General features: G+C 46.1%; 1 protein-coding gene across 2 annotated transcripts in view; it reads right to left on the reverse strand.

Moving 5' to 3' along the window:
• Positions 1-1,272: 1,272 nt before the first annotated feature.
• Luzp1 (leucine zipper protein 1) overlaps positions 1,273-18,074 on the reverse strand; it is a 117,632-nt gene continuing 100,830 nt past the window's right edge. For both annotated transcript variants that reach the window (XM_045149972.1, XM_045149971.1), the window contains 2 exons: positions 6,843-10,024; positions 1,273-5,054 (listed from right to left, as the gene is read on the reverse strand). In XM_045149972.1, coding sequence (XP_045005907.1) covers positions 4,899-5,054; positions 6,843-9,905 — 3,219 coding nt within the window. In that variant the 5' untranslated portion in view covers positions 9,906-10,024 and the 3' untranslated portion in view covers positions 1,273-4,898. The remainder of the gene's footprint in view (positions 5,055-6,842; positions 10,025-18,074) is intronic.

Raw genomic sequence — 18,074 nt, forward strand, 5'->3', positions numbered from 1 at the left:
CATCCTTTATGAGGAAAGAAGTGTTACCTATTTACCTCATAGCAGTAGAATATACATTTTTCCACATTTAAATAAGGATGTCTATATAAAGGGACAAGGTATCTCCCAATGTGCTCACCATTGTTTTGTGTGTGAGATATTGGGAGGGTACATACATATGCATGGAACGTGTATGTTGAAGCCAGAGGTTGATGTTGGGCATCTTCCTCAGCCACTCTCGAGTTTTTGGAAAGTCACTGAACTGTGAGGGCTCTGACTTTGCTAGACTAATCAAGTCCCAGGATCCTTCAGTCTCTGCCTTCCCAGCGTGGAGATCCAAACTCGCTCAGATACTCATCCTTGTGCAGCAGTCACCTTACCCTCGGAGCTGTCTCCCTATTCCTGCAGTAATAGGTAGCCTACTAGATGGGTTTGGAGACTACATTCATTGGGGAAATCCCAAGGAGGAAGAAACCTGTCTGCCCTTCCAGCGGAGTGCCAGTCTATCTTGACAAGGTAGATCCTATAGTCGAGCTTGTTCTTCTGTAAGGCTGACTTGTGCTTGCATTTAAATCCCACTTGATGCTAGTTCCCACCTCACAAATCCTTAACACAGTATCTACAGCGTTCCCTGTGCCCTATAAATGAAAGAAACAGTTTCTTCCCGAGGACTCCTATCAGAACAGGTGCGGGTATGTAGTATCCTTCTGGAGATCAGGTTTAACTTGTGTTTAAGAGGTTGTCCTTGACAATCTTTGTTGTTTTGTAGCCCAGACTTAGCCTTAAACTCCAGATCGTACTGTGACTGAAGCCTGCACCACCACCACACCTACCTTTGAATGAAGTTTTATTGAACATCATAATGAGGTTGAGGGTTTGAAGATGAGGCTGGGCTTTTCTCCTAGTCTCAAGTGATGGCAGCAGAGAAAGAAGTTACTAAAATAGCAGGTGGAAAGGTGAGAAACACCACTGGAATATCCTGGGCTGTGAAGGATACCCTAGATCTGAGCCCCAACTCTGCCACTAATATTGCTACCTGGGGGAGCTCGGTAAGGTTATCTGGTCTAGCAGGCTGTGTTTTTATTTTTGATTTTATTTTATTGTTAAGATGCCTGTATCATAAGAGAAAGATTATGATTTTCAGTAATGACAAGCTGGAAAACAAGCTGTAGCAAAGAAACAGCTGTGGTTCACTTACGATGGGTCTTTTTCCATCCACCAGCACCAGTGCAGATAATATATTGCTGTACTCAGAAATGAAAACAAAATTGGCATCAGTGACTCCAAGGAGCATATGGAAATGAGGGAGCTTTATTGGTTACATACTGTGCTGCAGAGCCAACAGAGAGCATTAGAGCCAAAGGATACATGCAGACAGGCAGCTTCAACTATACACATGCACCCAAGGAGCCCTGCCCGAGCCACTACTCATGGCTGTGCCCTGATTCCCAGAGGCCTCTGCGGTCCCGTGCTTGGAGCAGGAACGTAGAAGCTGCCGCACCTCGACTCCAAGGAACGGGGGCCACAGGGCCTGCTGCATAAGTGTGGACCCACAGAGCAGGTGCCCCCAAGGGAGCCTATCATGCATAAATCTAAGGGCTTTCTGTCTTCCTAGCCCCCATCTTTAAAATACAAAAAATAGACTTTTATTCTCTTAAAAATACATTCCATTCAGTACATGTTCTGAGCTGTGAAGCAGCAGGAAAACAGGACCCTTTCCTGTGATCGTGGCTGAGGCAACAAGGAGAGCCCTGTTCCCCGCCTGGGGTATTCCAAGATAGTCCCCCAAAAGCAGCTCTTCCAAAGCAGGCTTGTCAGAGAAATGGTAGCACTTGGCAGTGACCCACTTAACCTGAACCACTAAAACTGCCCCAGGACAAGCTTAAGAACATGCTAGAAACACCACCCCCACCACCTAGGAAGATGATGGATGTGCAAGCCTTGGCTCCACGCACTGCATCGTTTGACTGCTACTCATCCCCACCTGCCACAGCTGCTTCATCCACCACGCTTCTCAGTACCAGTGCTGACAGTGAGGGGAGAGACCAGCTCCCGGATTTAGCCAGCTCTGCTTCCTCGGAGCCAGCAGCTCTCACTTCATTCTGAGCCCTCCTGCCAGCACACCTGGTGGTTAATTTAAATAGAGCCAGGCTGCAGAAGAGAAGCACTTGTCATGAAAGTGGGTTTGTTGGCTGGGACACTGGAAATATTTGGCTTGATTAGACAACTTTTCAACTACTAGGTCTCCCCTCTATTTGCAGGCTTTCTCTAGCATTCCTAATGACAAGGCCTGGGTTCAAATGGTCACACCTTGGTGGTTTCCCAGAAATGTGTCCTCCAACTTTGGAATTGAGCTAGCTTAGCCAGCCATTTGAAGCCCAGAGGAACTGAGCCCTCTGGCCTTTACTTGCTACTAGTATAAATGTTATTTTCTGTAATGCTGAGGACATTTAAAATTAAATCTATCTTACGGCGGGTTCTACAAAGTGTGCAGATTAAAGAAAAAACATCTTGAAATAATTGTTACAATCAAATGCTATTGCACTCAGATTTCAAAATGGCAGCCACATTTTGAGTAGCACCAGCTGTTGGTGCTACTAAAACGTGGAAAGATCCAGACTTTGGCACCAGGAGTTACAGCACCAGAATCCAGGGCTCTATACCCAAAGATGAAAATTATTGGCAAAATCTTTTGTGGCATGGTTTGGTGCCCTTCTCTTTCCATGAGCAGAGAAGAGCCACAGACCTGTCTCCTATACCCTCTGTCGACCACCACAGGGTTGATTTCCTTTGAACTCTCAGGGCTGCCAGCTGGGGCAGGAGAATGGCAGGGAGGTTCTAAATGATAGGTTGTAGCCTCGAGGGACTAGTTTTTGGCCAGTGACCCAGAAGCAGCAGCAGGAGAGGTCTTGAACAGTGTCCTACAGTTGGGATGTGGAGGCAAACCACATGGCAATGCCCAGAGATTAGCAGAACTGCAGAGAACAGAAGATGAGCAACACATTCCTGTCCCTGAAAGACAAATCTCACCACACCTTGACAAGATGGCTGAGTGAAATGCAGACAAGGTGGATGGGCGCCAGTGCACGTGTGCCTAGCAGGGGTAGGAAGACTGTTCACAGTCCTGAGGAAGTCCTGAGTCTTCCCTGTCACTGGGAGCTTCGCAGGACAGGCACAGAAGCAGTCCCCCGGCCTTGTGCTTACAGCCAGCACCTAGCCCACACACGGTCCAGAGATAAGGGTAGCCCTGGACAAAGCTGGTACTGCCCAAGCCTCAGAGACAATCCAATCCTTAACCTCAGATGGGAAACCAAGGCCTTGAGGAACCTCTGAGAAACATGAGATGAGAAAGCATAAAACCCAGAAAGACAAACTGAAGAAAGGAAGTAAGTAGGTAAGATGCTCCCCAAACCTTGTGGACCACACCTTCCAAAAGCAAGAAGCTGTCCTCACTGGGTGGTGAAAGCACGTTTGGAATACAGGATTTCAAGCTGTTGAAGATCACTGCTTTCAGAGAACGCACTTTCCAGACAGGGAAAAAGACAATGACTCACCAAGATCACATCAAGGAAGGAACAAAGCCATGGGGTTGGGGCAGCAGCTTACCGAACTTCTGGTCTAATGCTTTCTCACTTGTGAAGGGACCTGCTCACTTCACATAGGTAGCCGTGGAGAATCCCTTCTTTGAATTGGAAGAATGCTGCAGAAAAAGCAGTGCCAAGAATATACATCTCAACTTCCCCTTGTGGTTAGTACAGGGAGATGAACCTGTTGATTTATGTGGCTTCCTAGAGGGTTTAATGCACATTGGATTGTATAAATCTGAGGCCTTCAAACGGCAGGTATCAGCTTTCCTCCAGTGATACTGAAATGATAGTTTACTTGCAGAAATCAGGGGCCTACTCTTGCAGGAACGTGCATCAGCATGGTAAAGTGCAAGGCCTCCTCCATGGGGGCGGGGGTGAAGGAGGAATGGGAGGGAGCATTCTCAGTCCATGCCTTTCATGGAGCTATTGCTTGTGGAGTGACTAAAGGGAACTCACTTCTTCCTGTCTGCTTTCCCCCTTGCTGAGCACTTCCTAGAAGGCAGAGTATGCTGGGTCAGGGCCCAGTTCAGTCTGGGGATGTTCCCAAAATGGGAACAATGAAGTCAGCTGAAGTCTCCAACCACAGGAGTGAGCAGAGGTGATGACGCCAGCAGCATTATTGGTGCCCAGAGAAGGAGATGCATGAGGCTTAGAAGATGGGAACAAGGAGCTAGAGTGGGGGAGGGATGGTGACATTCCACTGGGTATAGTGCTGTGGGCCCCAGGAAACTTGTTAGCCAGGGAGCCAGGTCAGAGAAGCTGTAACCTAAGAGCAGTCCTACCGTCTCTGGGGTGCAGCACAGACCCAATTTTGGCTTCCAAAATCTGAAGAAAAATACTCTTAAGAGAAGGGATGGAAGCCCCTAGATGGAACTGGTAAATCTCAGTGGGTCCTTGGGGCCCTCTGGACAAACAAGGAGCCTATGGAATGTGATGAGACAAATCAGGTCATTAATTATAGCAAAGGGGCTGCTCTTTGATACAGAAATAACCTGCCAGGGAGCAGAGGCGAGCTTTTGGATACTGCTATGTGGTGGGGGATTTCTGTATCTTCCTGTTGGGGGGTCAGAGTGGTCCATGCTACCTTGGGGACAAGGAGAAAGGACTCATGCATCAGGGAAAACTAGGTCTGGGTGATTGTCCAGTTTATAGTCTCTGATCCTGTTTGACTACTGGCAGAAATTACCCAAGCCAAAGCCTGGCTCTTTGCAGCCTCCCAGCCAAGGCCTTGTGTCCAGACTGGTTGGCTGGTCTTGGATCCTTCACAGGGCGTAAGATGGAGGAGCTGAGAAGCAGGAGTGGAGGAGACACAGCAGACTTCACCCAGCTGGCTCAGTTTTCCTCAGCACAAGGCCTGGCTGGCCGCAGTTGGTCCTCTGCTGGGACTCGCCCAGGGTCTGGCAGCCTCTGCTTCCCGGGCAGTTCAGGCTGCTCCTGCGAGTTGTGCAGTTGCTTGCAGACGCCAAGTGTGCAGTCCTCCCCTTCTTCCTGTGCCAGGACGTGACAAAAGTGAGACAAGTGAGCTGCAAAGACAGCCCAGTAAGGACATGAGGCACCCTCCCCTCCCATACCAGCAAGCCCTAAAAGTCCCCTAACCTGGCACAGGCGGGCAAGACTACAGCCTAACTGCAAAGATGCTTCTGCTGGAGCACAGACCAATGTAAAACTTGAAAGGTCTGGCAACAGCTCAGCTGGTAAAGTGCTTGCCATGCTGAGTTTGGATCCCCAGCACCCATCATGGCACACACTTGTAATCCCAGTACCCAGTCAACAACCAGAAAAGCAAATAAGAGGATCCCCAGGGCTTGCTGGCTAACTGGCCTAATCAACAGGCTTCAGGTCTTAAAAAAAAAAAAAAAAAAACAGGCAACAACTGAGAAAAACACTGGATACCAACTTCTGGCCACACATGCAATGCACATGCAAGTGCATGTGACCCATACACACAAGATTGTGTGCACACATGCATGCACTAAACAGATTTCCTTGAAAATCAGCTAATGACAGGAGAAAACCAAGAGGATTATGGCTGAAGCCTGCCACAGGTCAGAGCCTGGAACAGGGGCATGGGGGTACCCCTGAACGGCAGTGCAGCTCCTTCCTTAGGAGGGCAGGCACATGCTGAAAAGGTTAGACACTTTACTCTCCACCTGTGAACTGCCAAAAAGCTCACATGCTTTCCCCTTTACACTCTCTGCCCCTGTTAAGTTTTTGAAGGCTTAACTGTAGCCCTGGACTTCCACCTTCTCAATGTTCCTTGTCTTCCCAAGCTAAAGCAGGTCTAAGAATAATGAATATATGCTAAGAAAGACAGGAATCTTGGATTTCTTTAGCTCTTTAAAAGTTCACTGGGTAAGTTCACTGACTTGAGTAAGGCACCTGACCTGTTACCTGCAGCTTCAGTTTTCCTATCTGAAAATTATCTGCCCACAGGACTATTGGAGGGACTGAATGAGATGTGTTGGGTAGGTGTTAAATCCCTGTGAAAACTGACAGCTAACCCACCAACACCTGTTGTTTTGGGGGGGAATGTGTGTGTCTTTGTGTTCGTATGCATGTGGTTGAATGTGTTGGGGGTGGCATATTTAAGTCAGTTCTAGACATCAGGTGCCTTTTTGACTGAGACAGAATCTCTCAATAGCCATCTTGGCCCAGACGTCTCAAACACTGGGATTACAGGCCTTACTCAACTTAGTATCTCTGTATTGGCGATCCAACTCCAGTCCTCATGTATTTGTGCATACATGAGACATTTCCCCAGTCCTGTCACCTTTTTGAAACAGATGTGTCTAGGGGCAAGACTCCTTTTGAATGTCATGGGTTCTGGATTCAAGATACACCTGGGGCCTATTGTCTAGACACTGTTCTTACACTTTAATTCTCAAAATAAGTCAGTTCTGGATTCATCTATAATGGGCCACACTAACCAGCCTTGCTCCCAGACAGATAATACAATGGGCCACACATCTAGCTGGGATAAAAGAAAGGGATACTTTCGTATAAAGCCTATAACAGGCCCAGGGTCAGCCGAGGCTCTGTAAGCCAGCAGCCCACAGAGGCAGCAGAACAGGTAGAACTTGTTCTGGCCAGCCCTGTGCTTCCTACTGGCACCCAGAGCTTCCTGCCAGCCAGCTGCTTCCAGGTGAGCTTTAGAGCTGCTCTCTACCAAGCCCACATATTTCAACAGTTCCACTCTTGTTTTGCCAGAAGTCCCCCGAATTCTGGGTGGCACATTTCAGGGCAAAGGGAAGAAAGTTGAGGAAAGAAGGAACCTACCATGCCTGCTGAGTGGTTCCAGGATGCAGCCACAATGGCATCTCCTGCCCGACTCCTTCGGGTAAGCACCTCTGACACAGTGAGGCTACTTTGGGTCCTTCTGGAGAAGAGCTCAGGAGCATCCCCTGAACTGCCTGCCTTCCGAATGCCGTGCTCAGAGAGGCCGAACCTGGGCTGCTCAAGTTCTGAGAAGTCTGTGGAAGATCTCTGAGTGTAGGCATTAGTTGCTTCTGCGTTTCTTCCCGTTCGAGTCAGGGGGTCTTCTGAAGACTTCAAGTCTCGCTTGCTCTTCCAGGCATTCCGCACGGTGACGTGTCTGGCATCTGAAGAGCCCACCTCTGAAGGGGCACTATGGCTTTTCCACCTGATTGTCTCCGCTGAAGGAGCATGGCTAGTTCTCTCCACAGAATCTGAAGGCTTGATTAGAATGCTGCTCCGAGAGACCACTGTCTCTGGCCTGTTCTTTGGGGACCCGTCTCCCGTTCTTTCAGCTTCTGTGAGCTGCAAGGTAATGTCATGTTTATGAATAGAGAGCTCAAAGGGGGAGTTGACATGGTTGCTAACTGGTGTGAGCTCTGGTGGCCCCACCTGGATGTTGCTGGTGGACGTGTGCCTCTCCTTCAGGACCTCACCAGAGATGGCTCTAGGGCCACTGCTGTCAGAGGGATAAATAGTGATGCTGCTGGTTACTTTGTTTGGTGCTGGTTTAGAGGTAGCTTTCTGTTTCTCCAGTACAACCTCAGTTCCAGATCCTCCCATGATTTTTTTCACATCTTTATCAATGATAACAGGCTTGATGACAGCTCTAGACCGTAAGGCCTCTCTGGGGCTAAAGGGCCTTTGGTTTTTTGCCCCCGCACCATTGGTATCTGACAACTCCACAGCATTGGGGGAGGCTCTACTAGGTCTCACAGGTTCGTTTTCTATCCCAGCATTTTTATCATTTTCAAACAGGGAGGTTTTAGGTCCTCCTCGAGATTTGGCCTTTTCTCTAGAGTTTGGTGGTAGTTTGGGCTCAGGCTCTGGGGTGATGGTTGTGTTCACCAACTTGGCCGTAACAAGAGACGCAATGTCCAAGTCATCATCCGAGTCTGGCTTTTCTCTGCCACTGGGTTTGATGACTCGACACCTCAGGGCTTCATGCTGACTGCTGTCTTCCATCACAACCGCTACAGGCTGATCAACAACTTCTTTACTGGTGGTTGAAAAGCCCTGAAGGATGTTCTCTTGGCTTCTGGAACTATAAGGATATTTGGATAAAATAGGGGCCTTAGAATTTGGAAAACTGGCATCAGCCTCCAAGCCATTGGCAGTCTTTTTACCCTTAGAAAGCCCTTCTGAGGAGGCTCTCTGAGATGAGGACAGCGATCCAACAGCCTTAGGACAACCAGAATCTGCAGCCTGAGTTATCTGACTTCCGTTGCCAGGCATCTGTCCCTTCTTGCCAAAGTGGACCTCAGAGGAGGTATCAGAAGTCTTGTCACCTTTGCCCAACGTGTCATTGGGAATAGATACATGGGTTGAGTCACTATATGTTCGAGTTGTCTTCTCCATTCTCCCCTTTACAACACTGTCGGCGCCTGGCTTAGGAGTTCCCTTCCAAACTTTAGTGTGCTCCTGCGCAGCTGGAGGGTACCGGCTGAGCACTGATGGCTGTTCCCTGGCCCTCTTCCCTTCGCTCTGAGAGGATCCAGGTGCAAATCGGTCTTCTGTTCTCTTGGTTTCCTGAGGCCCATTGTCTGTACCTGCTGCCATGTTGGAAGCTTTGGCTGCCCTCCTGTTGGTGAAACAGGGAGAGGAAGCCTGCTTGCTGCCCGCAGGATAGTTTTCATGGTTGACAGCAAACTCCCTGCGGAGCCTTTCCCGCTTGTGCTGAGGAGACTGCTCCCGGGCCAGGTGCTTGGACACAGGGGCCTCAGCCCCGGGGCCTCTCAGCTTAGTCCTCTCGTGCCTACCTTTGCTGGGCAGGAAAGTGTCTTCCCCTTCCACTTCCCCATTCTCTAACTCTTTCTGTTTTTTGATTTGTAGCTTTACTTCTTCCAACTGGCTAGCTAAGATTCTGTTCTTATTTTGCTCACTCAGGTAATTATCCTGAAGGTCATTATTTTTGGCTCTCATTTTCTTAAGGTCTTCTTCTAATGACTCAAAATGCTTGATCTGAGACTTAAGCCTCTCAATCTCCTGGTTAAGGTCCTTGACCTTGTTGTCCTCCTGGTTCCGGTTCTTTTCATTCTCTGACTTGTTCCTTGACTCGTTCTCTACCTGCTTGAGGTAGTCCAGAGTACCCTTTCTTCTTGACTCTTTGGATGGCAGTGCGGTAGAGACACCGTCTTCAATCCGCAGGTCATTCCGCTCCAGAAGATTGGAAGCATTCCTTGTGTAATCTCGGTTCATTTTCTTGTTCTGCTCCAGCTTTTGAGTGAGCTCTTTTATCAGTTTCTCATTTTCTTTCTCCTTTTCATTCAAGTATTTCCTTTCATTTACAAAACTCAGAGTTAATGATTTCAGCTTTTCCAACTCTGACACTAAACTCTGCTCAGTCTTATCCAGGCGGTCCTCAGAAGATTCCAGTTCTTTTACTTTGACTCTGAGCATTTCCAGCTCAGAGGAGATCTTCTTGGTCAGGTTTCTCTCTTCATTGAGGCTCAAACAAAGCTGGGTACAATCATTCTTGCTCCTGCTCAAGGCTTCCTCAAGCTTCTCCACCTCAGCCATTCGTTTCTGAAGCCGCTCAATCTCAGCTTTCAGCTCCCGGGTAAGGTTTTCCTCCTCTACCAGCTTCTCCTTCATCTGATGGCACAGGTCTTCAGCTCTCTTGATCTCCTCATCTTTACCTTCAATCTTCAGCACCCGCTGGCGCAGCACTTCAATCTCAGCCAGCATGCTGGAGTTACTCCCCTCTGCCTGGATCACCTTGTCTTGGAGATCCAGGAGTTCATCCTCAGCTTTCTGTAGGTTTTTTGTGGCTTCCTCCAACTCATCAAGGCGGCGGCTCAGGCTCTGCAACTTGAACCGCAGGTGGCGGCTAGAGGCAGCATCCTTGTAGCTTGTGAGCTCAGCCATGACTACTGGCAGCCAAGGACGGTTGCTAGAGGCATCCAAAGGCACTGGAGAGGGTGAGAACAGGTTACCTTTCTCTCGGCATCCACAACATTCTTTGGCAATTGGAGACCATGACCAGTCTATAGAAGGAAAGCAGAAGGCATGTCACCATTCAAAGATCTCCACATTAGTTCTTAACAGAATTTCTATCTGCAGTCTTTGTGCCAACAACAAATCTCTAATTTGTTGGATGAACTTGAATAAATCTGCAAAATATAAAGGGGTGGCAGCATTGAGCTGGTCCTTACATTCCTGATGAAGAGGAATAATGAAACAAAGCACAGGAAAAAAGATGCAGGTTCCCCAATTCTCATGGCAGAGGCCAAGAAAAATTCTCAGAGCATCTCTTCATTAATTATGCTAAATAAAAAAGGTAACTTGCCACTTGCATAATCTCAAGAGTGTCATTAACCTTTCTAGATAAGTCATTAAGCCAACAGAGCCCAATTAACTAGCTATCAAAGGGCAGGAGATTGATTAAGATAGTTAAGACACTTGCCTGCAAAGAAAGCCTAACAGCCTGGGTATAATTCCCCAGGACCCATGTAAAGCCAGATGCACAAAGTGATGCAAGCATCTGGAATTCATTTGTACAGGCTGGAGGCCCTCCTCCCCTACCCTCTCGGTGTAAGTAAATAAAATATTTAAAGCAAATAGCTATAAAATACAAATATGGGTCTTCAGCACTTCACTCACTAAGCCATCTTCCCAGCCCTAACTAACAACTTCTTAAAACAGAATGAATCAACCAGCTTATATGGGCTCATTAATGGCTACTACCAAAAAGAAGAAAAACTTGAAGGACTGAGAATACTTCCTAACTTATTCTATGGGGCAAGCATTACTCTAACAATAAATCCAAAGACATTGCAAGAAAACACAGCTAGAGACCAGCAACTCATAAGCATAGATGCATCTAAAGGCCTTTAACAAAATACTAGCAGGGCATGGTGGCGCACGCCTTTAATCCTAGCACTTGGGAGGAAGAGGTAGGAAGACTGCCTCAAGTTCAAGGTCAGACTATGACTACATAGTGAATTCCAGTAAGACCCTACCTCGAAAAACCAAAATAAGTAATTAAATTAATTAATTAGTTAATTAATTAAAATTTAAAAATACTAACATATGAGATCTAACAATGCATTAAAAAATAAATAGTGCATTCAATTGGGATTTATCCACCAGGAATGCAAGGCTGGTTCAACTTTGGAAAATCAATTAATGTAATTCATCGCGCCAATAGGTTAAAGAAGAAAAACTTCAAAAACAAAACCAGTATTAAGAGATGAAGAAAATGCATCTGACAAAAATTTTAAAAAAAAAACAACTTTTAGCAATCTGGGAATAAAGGGGGATGGGAGTAGCTACAAGACCCTACAGCTCCTAGATCATAATGGTAAGAAGCTCAAAGCCTTCATGCTGACAGTGGAAACAAAGCAAGGATGTCCTCTGTCACCATTCCTTTTCAATGCTGTATTAGAAGCCCACATGATAAAATTCAACAAGAAAATGGCATGTGTAGAAAATCCAAAAGAATGAACAAAAGGCTGCCTTGGACCAATAAATGATTGAAAAAATATACAGATAATTTGGGAAAATCAATCATCTTTGTTGTGGTACATGCCTTTAATCTTAGCATTTGGGAGTCAGAGGTAGGAGGATTGCTATGAGTTCAAAGCCAGCCTTGGACTAGAGAGTTCCACGTCAGCTTGGGCTAGAGTGAGACTATCTTAAAGAAGAAAAGCTAACAAAAAAGCAAAAATATTCCATCACTTTCCAATGTACCAGCAATGAATAAGTGTAATTTAAAATTAAAAATACATGACAATTCCTTAAACTCAACATAACTTCAATCAAACTCCAACAAACTATTTTATGAACAGTGAAAAACTGATCCCAAAATTTACAGGGAGAAGGAAAAGACCCAAAAACTCAACAGAATATTGAATACTGAATATTGTAGAATGCTACCCAACTCACAATTTACTACACAAACCTAGTATAATCAAGAGCCCACATCAGAGAAAGAACAGAGCCTGGGACACACCTATATTAAGTATCACCCACTGAGCTTTGATAAAAGGGCAAAAGAAGTAAAGTGAAGCAAAGATACCCTTTTCTATCAATGATGTTGGAATTTGCACTCCTAGACAATGCTATAGGAGGGTTGCTCTGGGCAATTGCTCAGCAGTTGAAGCTACTTGTTTGCAAAGCCTGGAAGCCAAAGTTCAATTCCTCAGTGTTCAAAGCCAGATGCACAAAGTGGTGCATGCAACTGGCGTATGTTGTAGCATAAAGAGGCCCTGACATGCTTGCTCACTTCTGCGCTCGCTTGCTCACTCTCTCTCTCTCTCTTTCTCTCTCTCTCTCCATCCAAGCAAATCAATAATAATAAAAAGAAAATACTCTAGGAGGAAAACCTAGAGGATCTTAGATATGGTGATGATCTCCAACACTATACCTCAAATGCACCCATGAAAGGAATAACTGACTACCTGAACTGTGTGAAAGACCTACCCAAGAGTGGTGGCACATGCCTTTAATACCAGCACTTGGGAGGCTGAGGCGGGATGAATGCCTGAGAGGAAGGCTAGTCTGGGCTACAAAGTGAGTTCCAGGTTTGTCACACACCTTTAATCCCAGCACTCAATAGACAGAGGTAAGAGGATTGCTGTGAGTTCGGGGACGCTCTGAGACTACATAGTGAATTCCAGATCAGCCTAAACTACAGCAAGACCCTACCTGGGGGGGGGGGGGAGGCATGCAGGGATTGTCAAATGATTAAGAACAGAAACATGTGGATGTGGAATAGAAGCTATACACTAAAGAAAAAATATTTTAGAAAATATTTTACAAAAGGCTGCTATCCAAAATATACAACAAATAATCCTTTAGACACAAAAAGAAAACTATAACTTGAGGCTGGGAGAGATGGCTCAGTGGTTAAAAGAACTTGCTTGCAAAGCCTAATGGTCTGGATTCGATTCCTCAGTACCCGCATAAAGCAAGTTGCACAAAGTGGTGCATGCAACTGGAGTTCATATACAATTTAAAAACTTGAACAGACCACCAAAGAATATAGATAGGTGGCAAATAGGCACATGAGAAGCTATTTAGCAACATGATTTAAAATAAGAGTATAAGAAGTTGGGCATAGTAGCTCACATCTGTAATCCTAGCACTCAGGAAGCTGAAGCAGGAGGATGGTCATGAGTTGAAGACCAGCCTGAGGTAGAGAGACTATTTTTTGTTTTAGTTTTTAATTTTATTTATTAGAGACAGAGAAAAAAAATGGGTACTCCAGGACCTCTAGCTACTGCCAACGAACTCCACACACGTCACCATGTGCATCTGGCTTATGTGGGACCTGAAAACTTTATTAGGGTCTTTAGGCTTCGCAAGAAAGCAACCCCTAAGCAATCTCTCCAGCCCTCTAGTTTTTTTGTTTGTTTGTTTGTTTTCGAGATAGGGTCTCATTCTAGCCCAGGCTAACTTGGAATTTATTCTGAATTCTCAGGGTGGCCTTGAACTCACAGCAATCCTCCTACCTCTGCCTCCTAAGTGCTGAGATTAAAGGTGTGCGCCAGCATGCCAGGCTTTTTTTTTTTAACTTTAATTTTTATTTACTTGAGAGCGACAGAGAAAGAGGCAGACAGCTAGCGAGAGAAGAAATGGGCGTGCCAGGGGCCCCAGCCACTACAAACAAACTCAACGCGTGAGCCCCCTCTGTATCTGGCTAATGTGGGTCCTGGGGAATCGAGCCTCGAACTGGGGTCCTTAGGCTTCACGGGCAAGCGCTTAACCACTAAGCCATCGCTCCAGTCCTGTTTTTTTTTTTTTTTTTTTTTTTAAGGAGAGTTGAATGTTGCTCAAGTATGGGACATAAGTTTAGATCTCTATCACCAACATACAGGCAGACATGGTGGCATGGGCATTTGTAATCCCAGCACTCCCATGGCTAGATGGAAGGAAAAGAGAATCCCCAAATGCTTCAGGCCAGCTAGCCTGGAAAATACAGCAGCTAACCTGCCGCAAATGGGGTAGAAGGTAAGGACTGACACCCACAGTTGTCCTATGACCTCCCCATACATGTATGCATTCCCTGTACTCACATATCTGCATGCATGTGCACATACACAAAGATACAATAAAAAACTTTATGCCTTAAAAATGGCCAAAAATACATACCACTCATATCATGGAGTGTGCAGAACAAGAACTCTTAGTCAGTGCCAGTGGGAATGAAAAATGCTGACAGCCACTTTCCAAGACAAGTAAACATATTCTTAACCATATGATCCACCAGCTAAGCTACTTGTTTTTTACCCAAATGAACTGAAAACTTATGTTCACACAAAAGCCTGCATGTAAATATTTATAGTAGCTTTATTTAAAACTGCTGAAGCTTTGAGGCAACAAAGCTAACCTACAGTGGGTACAGGATAAACTGTATATTTAGGCAATGGAATGTTACTCAGCACTAAAATGAAATAAGTTACCAAGTTAGGAAAACATAAAGTTGAAAGGTATTTTAAAACTTAGTGGAAGTTGGTCTGAAAAGGCTAAATATTGCATCATCCTAACTGTGACTTTAAAGAAGACAGAATACGGGACGAGGACAGGGAAGGGCAGGGTAGCAGACGGAGCACAGAGGGTTTAGCGTGTTGTAACTGCAGAGTGACGGACGCATGTCGCTCACTAGACCTTTGTAGAAAGCCGTAAAGTATACAAGATTAAGAGCAAGTCCCAGTATAAACTACAGATTTGCGTGAGAACAATTAGATACCTAAGAAACAAGACAAGGATCCACACAAGTGCTGTGATAAGAGAGCACTGAGGACAAGAGTGGGAGCTGCGAGACCAAACAGGCTGCTCCGCAGGAATCGGGCAAAGGACAGCTGTGGCCTGGCAGTGCAGGTGGTGGGGAATGGTGGGCAGGTGCCGTGCGAAGGTGGAGCCCATGCCGGGTCTTGGACTGCATGCAATGGATGACTCCACGGTTGCTGGTCTGAATCTGAGGAAGGATGGTACTGTGCTCCGTGCAGTGTGGTTCAGCGCAGATAGATCTGCTGAGGGGAAGTTCAGTTCAGGACACAGGATTTATGAGGGCCACGCCAGCCATCTAGACGGACAGTGAAGAAGTCACGCATACAGAATGTGCAGTTCTGAATCAACAGAGACAGATGGTTTATGATCTGCATGGGTTTGCCAAGAAACTGAGTGCACAGAGCTAGCAAGAAGTCAAAGGTCGGAGCCCCAGTGCTTTCACTCTGGAGATGAAGAGTAACTAGGGCTGATGGGAAACTGGGAGCACGTACTGTGGAAGCCTCACAAAGAACATGTGAGCATAAAGGAGCAGTCAGTGGTGTGAAGTGGACCTAACTGGGAGAGAAATATTGAGACGAAGGTGTCACAAGGATAGCCAGTGTACAGAAAGCAACTTGAATTGGGATTGAGGAGGTACAGCATGTGTGAAGCTCAGGGTTCCATCTCCAGCACCACCATCCTTTAAAAATAGTGCCACAAGGGCTGGAGAGATGGCTTAGAAGTTAAGGCACTTGCCTGTAAAGCCAAACGACCCAGGTTCAATTCCCCAGGACCCACATAAGCCAGATGTGGAGCACATGTCTGGCATTGGTTTGCAGCAGCTGAAGGCCCATTCTTTGCCTGCTTGCCTCCCTCTTTCTCTTTCTCCCTCAAACAAATAAAATAAAAAAGTTTAAACAAATAGTGCCACAAAATATCAGGAATAATGCTGCAAACAGTGACAGAATAAAGTCACTGAGAAGTTGAGGGCAGGGACACAGTAGATGACAGTAACAGTGAGAGCACCCTGTTGATGTCATCTGGTACGATCAGGCTCAAGCTAGGAGAAAGGAGGGAAGGAACAGCCTGAGCTGTGAGAGAAAAGCAACCACTTTTGAGGGAATCCTATGAGAAAGATAAACAACTCAAAGGGGCTGGAGGAAACACTAAATGCCAAGTCTGAAACTCCAAGTCAGCCACCAGATGGAGCCCTTGTTCAGCTCTTACAAAGCAGCAAATTTGGAGGTGTCAAATGCTAGGTCAGTAGGGCCCACTCCCCGCCAGTACCTCTCCCCATCCACCATTGCTTCTTTGTAGACCGCTTTCTCTTTTCTCTCTCCTCTCACGTTTGCTTGTCCTAGCCTCCCATCTTTGTCTACATAATTCTTCATTCTCCAAAAATGAAGAGAAATCCCTCTATGTTTACACATTTCTAGAATATATATTTCCCCTTATCCTCACCCAGTTCTACTTTGAGCGCCACAGACAAAAAACAAAACAAAACAAAACACAAAATTCTTGCCCTTGGCCTTCTGCCTAGCAGCACAGCAAAAGCCTTACTGATTTATACATAGGGGACAGGGGTGGGAATGAACCAATTTCACATTTTATTTATTTTTTAACATTTATTTATTTGGAAGGCAGGGGGAGAGAGAGATGGAGAGAGGAAGAATATGAATGGGCACAGGGCCTCCTGCTACTGCAAACTAACTCCAGATGCATCATCTGCTTCTGGCTTTATGTGGGTGCTGGGAAATTCAACCTGGCTTTGCAAACAAGCACTTTTAAGTGCTAAGCCATCTCCCAGCCCCTACTTCACATTTCAAGTACTACAAAGGATCAAAGGAAAAAAACACTGAATGATACAAAAGAGAGGAGGGATCCTTACTAGCACAGGAGTCACTGGACAGAGATCACTTAGTCCATGGTTTTGAAACCACACTCACAGACTTAGGGGACCCTAGGGAAAGAAGGCAGGGGAGAAGGTTGAAGCAGGCCGAGCTGTAGGCTCTCTCAGAAACCAAAGCAACTGCTTCTGGCTGCTTGTATGCTTTTGTTAAAAAAATAAAAAATGGCTTACTTGGCTCAATTCTCTAATTTTAAAAATAAGGAGATTCTACAGTAAATGCTATCTTTCTTCAGTAATTTAGCAAAGTCATACTGTTGTCTCCTATCCAGCATCCTTCCCACTGTGCAAAATCACCTTCTTATAAATGCAAAAGGATTTTTACAAAGAGTTCTGAACAGTACTCAAACACAGATCAGTAACAACAAAGGGTAAGTATATTGTAAAGGAACAGATAGGCAGAACTACAAGGTGAGCATTACTGGACAATATTATGTTTAGGAATCCCAGAGGGGGGGGGGGGAGGGAGGGAGGGAGGGGGAGAGGGAGGGAGGGGGAGGGGGGAGAGAGAGAGAGAGAGAGAGAGAGAGAGAGAGAGAGAGAGAGAGGGAGGGAGAGGGAGAGGGAGAGGGAGGGAGAGAGAGAGGGAGGGAGGGAGGGAGGGAGAGAGAGAGAGAGAGAGGGAGGGAGGGAGGGGGGGGTTGAGAGAGAGAGGGAGGGAGGGAGAGAGAGAAGGAGAGAGAGAGAGAGGGAGAGAGAGAGAGAAAGAGGGAGGGAGGGGAGGGGCCGTGTATAACAGTATTGGAGGTGAATGCAGTGCCTTATTCATGTTAGGCAAGTGTTCTACAACTGAGTGACATCCTGATTCTACTTTATGTGTTCTTAAACAAATTATTCCCTTGAGGTTTTCTTTCCTTGTTGTTTTCCCCTGAGACAGGGTCTCACTCTACCCCAGGCTGACCTGGAACTCACTATTAAGACTATTACACTGTTTGGCCAAGTCATGAAATCTCTTCCTTCCCCTGAAAAATCAAGAGTGCCAACCCAATCTACCTTAAAACAACTCGTGTAATAAAGTCAGCAAGCCTACAGCACAAGTCCCATGTGCACCTAAGGTAAGTTTCACTAGGATGAATCATCCAAAACAGGAGCTCACTTGGATCACCCTTCGACCTGAAGCCAGCAGAGAAGTGGGTCTAAACCAGGGTTAGGATGTCACTTAATGACCTTTTGAAATGCCTTGCTGCCTCCAGGACCATCCACCAAGGGGAGGGGTACACACCTCCCTTCCTAGTGTCTCCCCACTCCCTGGAAAATTCATTATTTAATAGGTATTAGTGGATCATATCTACCTAGCCATTTGCCAAATACTAGAATGAAAAAACTAAGAGCTATTCTTTGTCGTTAAGGAATCAACAGATACACCCAATTATAAAAATGATGAAGCTTTTCCTGCCAGGCAAAGTAGCACACACCTA

This window comes from Jaculus jaculus, chromosome 5 (genome assembly GCF_020740685.1).
Source record: "Jaculus jaculus isolate mJacJac1 chromosome 5, mJacJac1.mat.Y.cur, whole genome shotgun sequence".
NCBI classification, from domain to species: Eukaryota; Metazoa; Chordata; class Mammalia; order Rodentia; family Dipodidae; genus Jaculus; species Jaculus jaculus.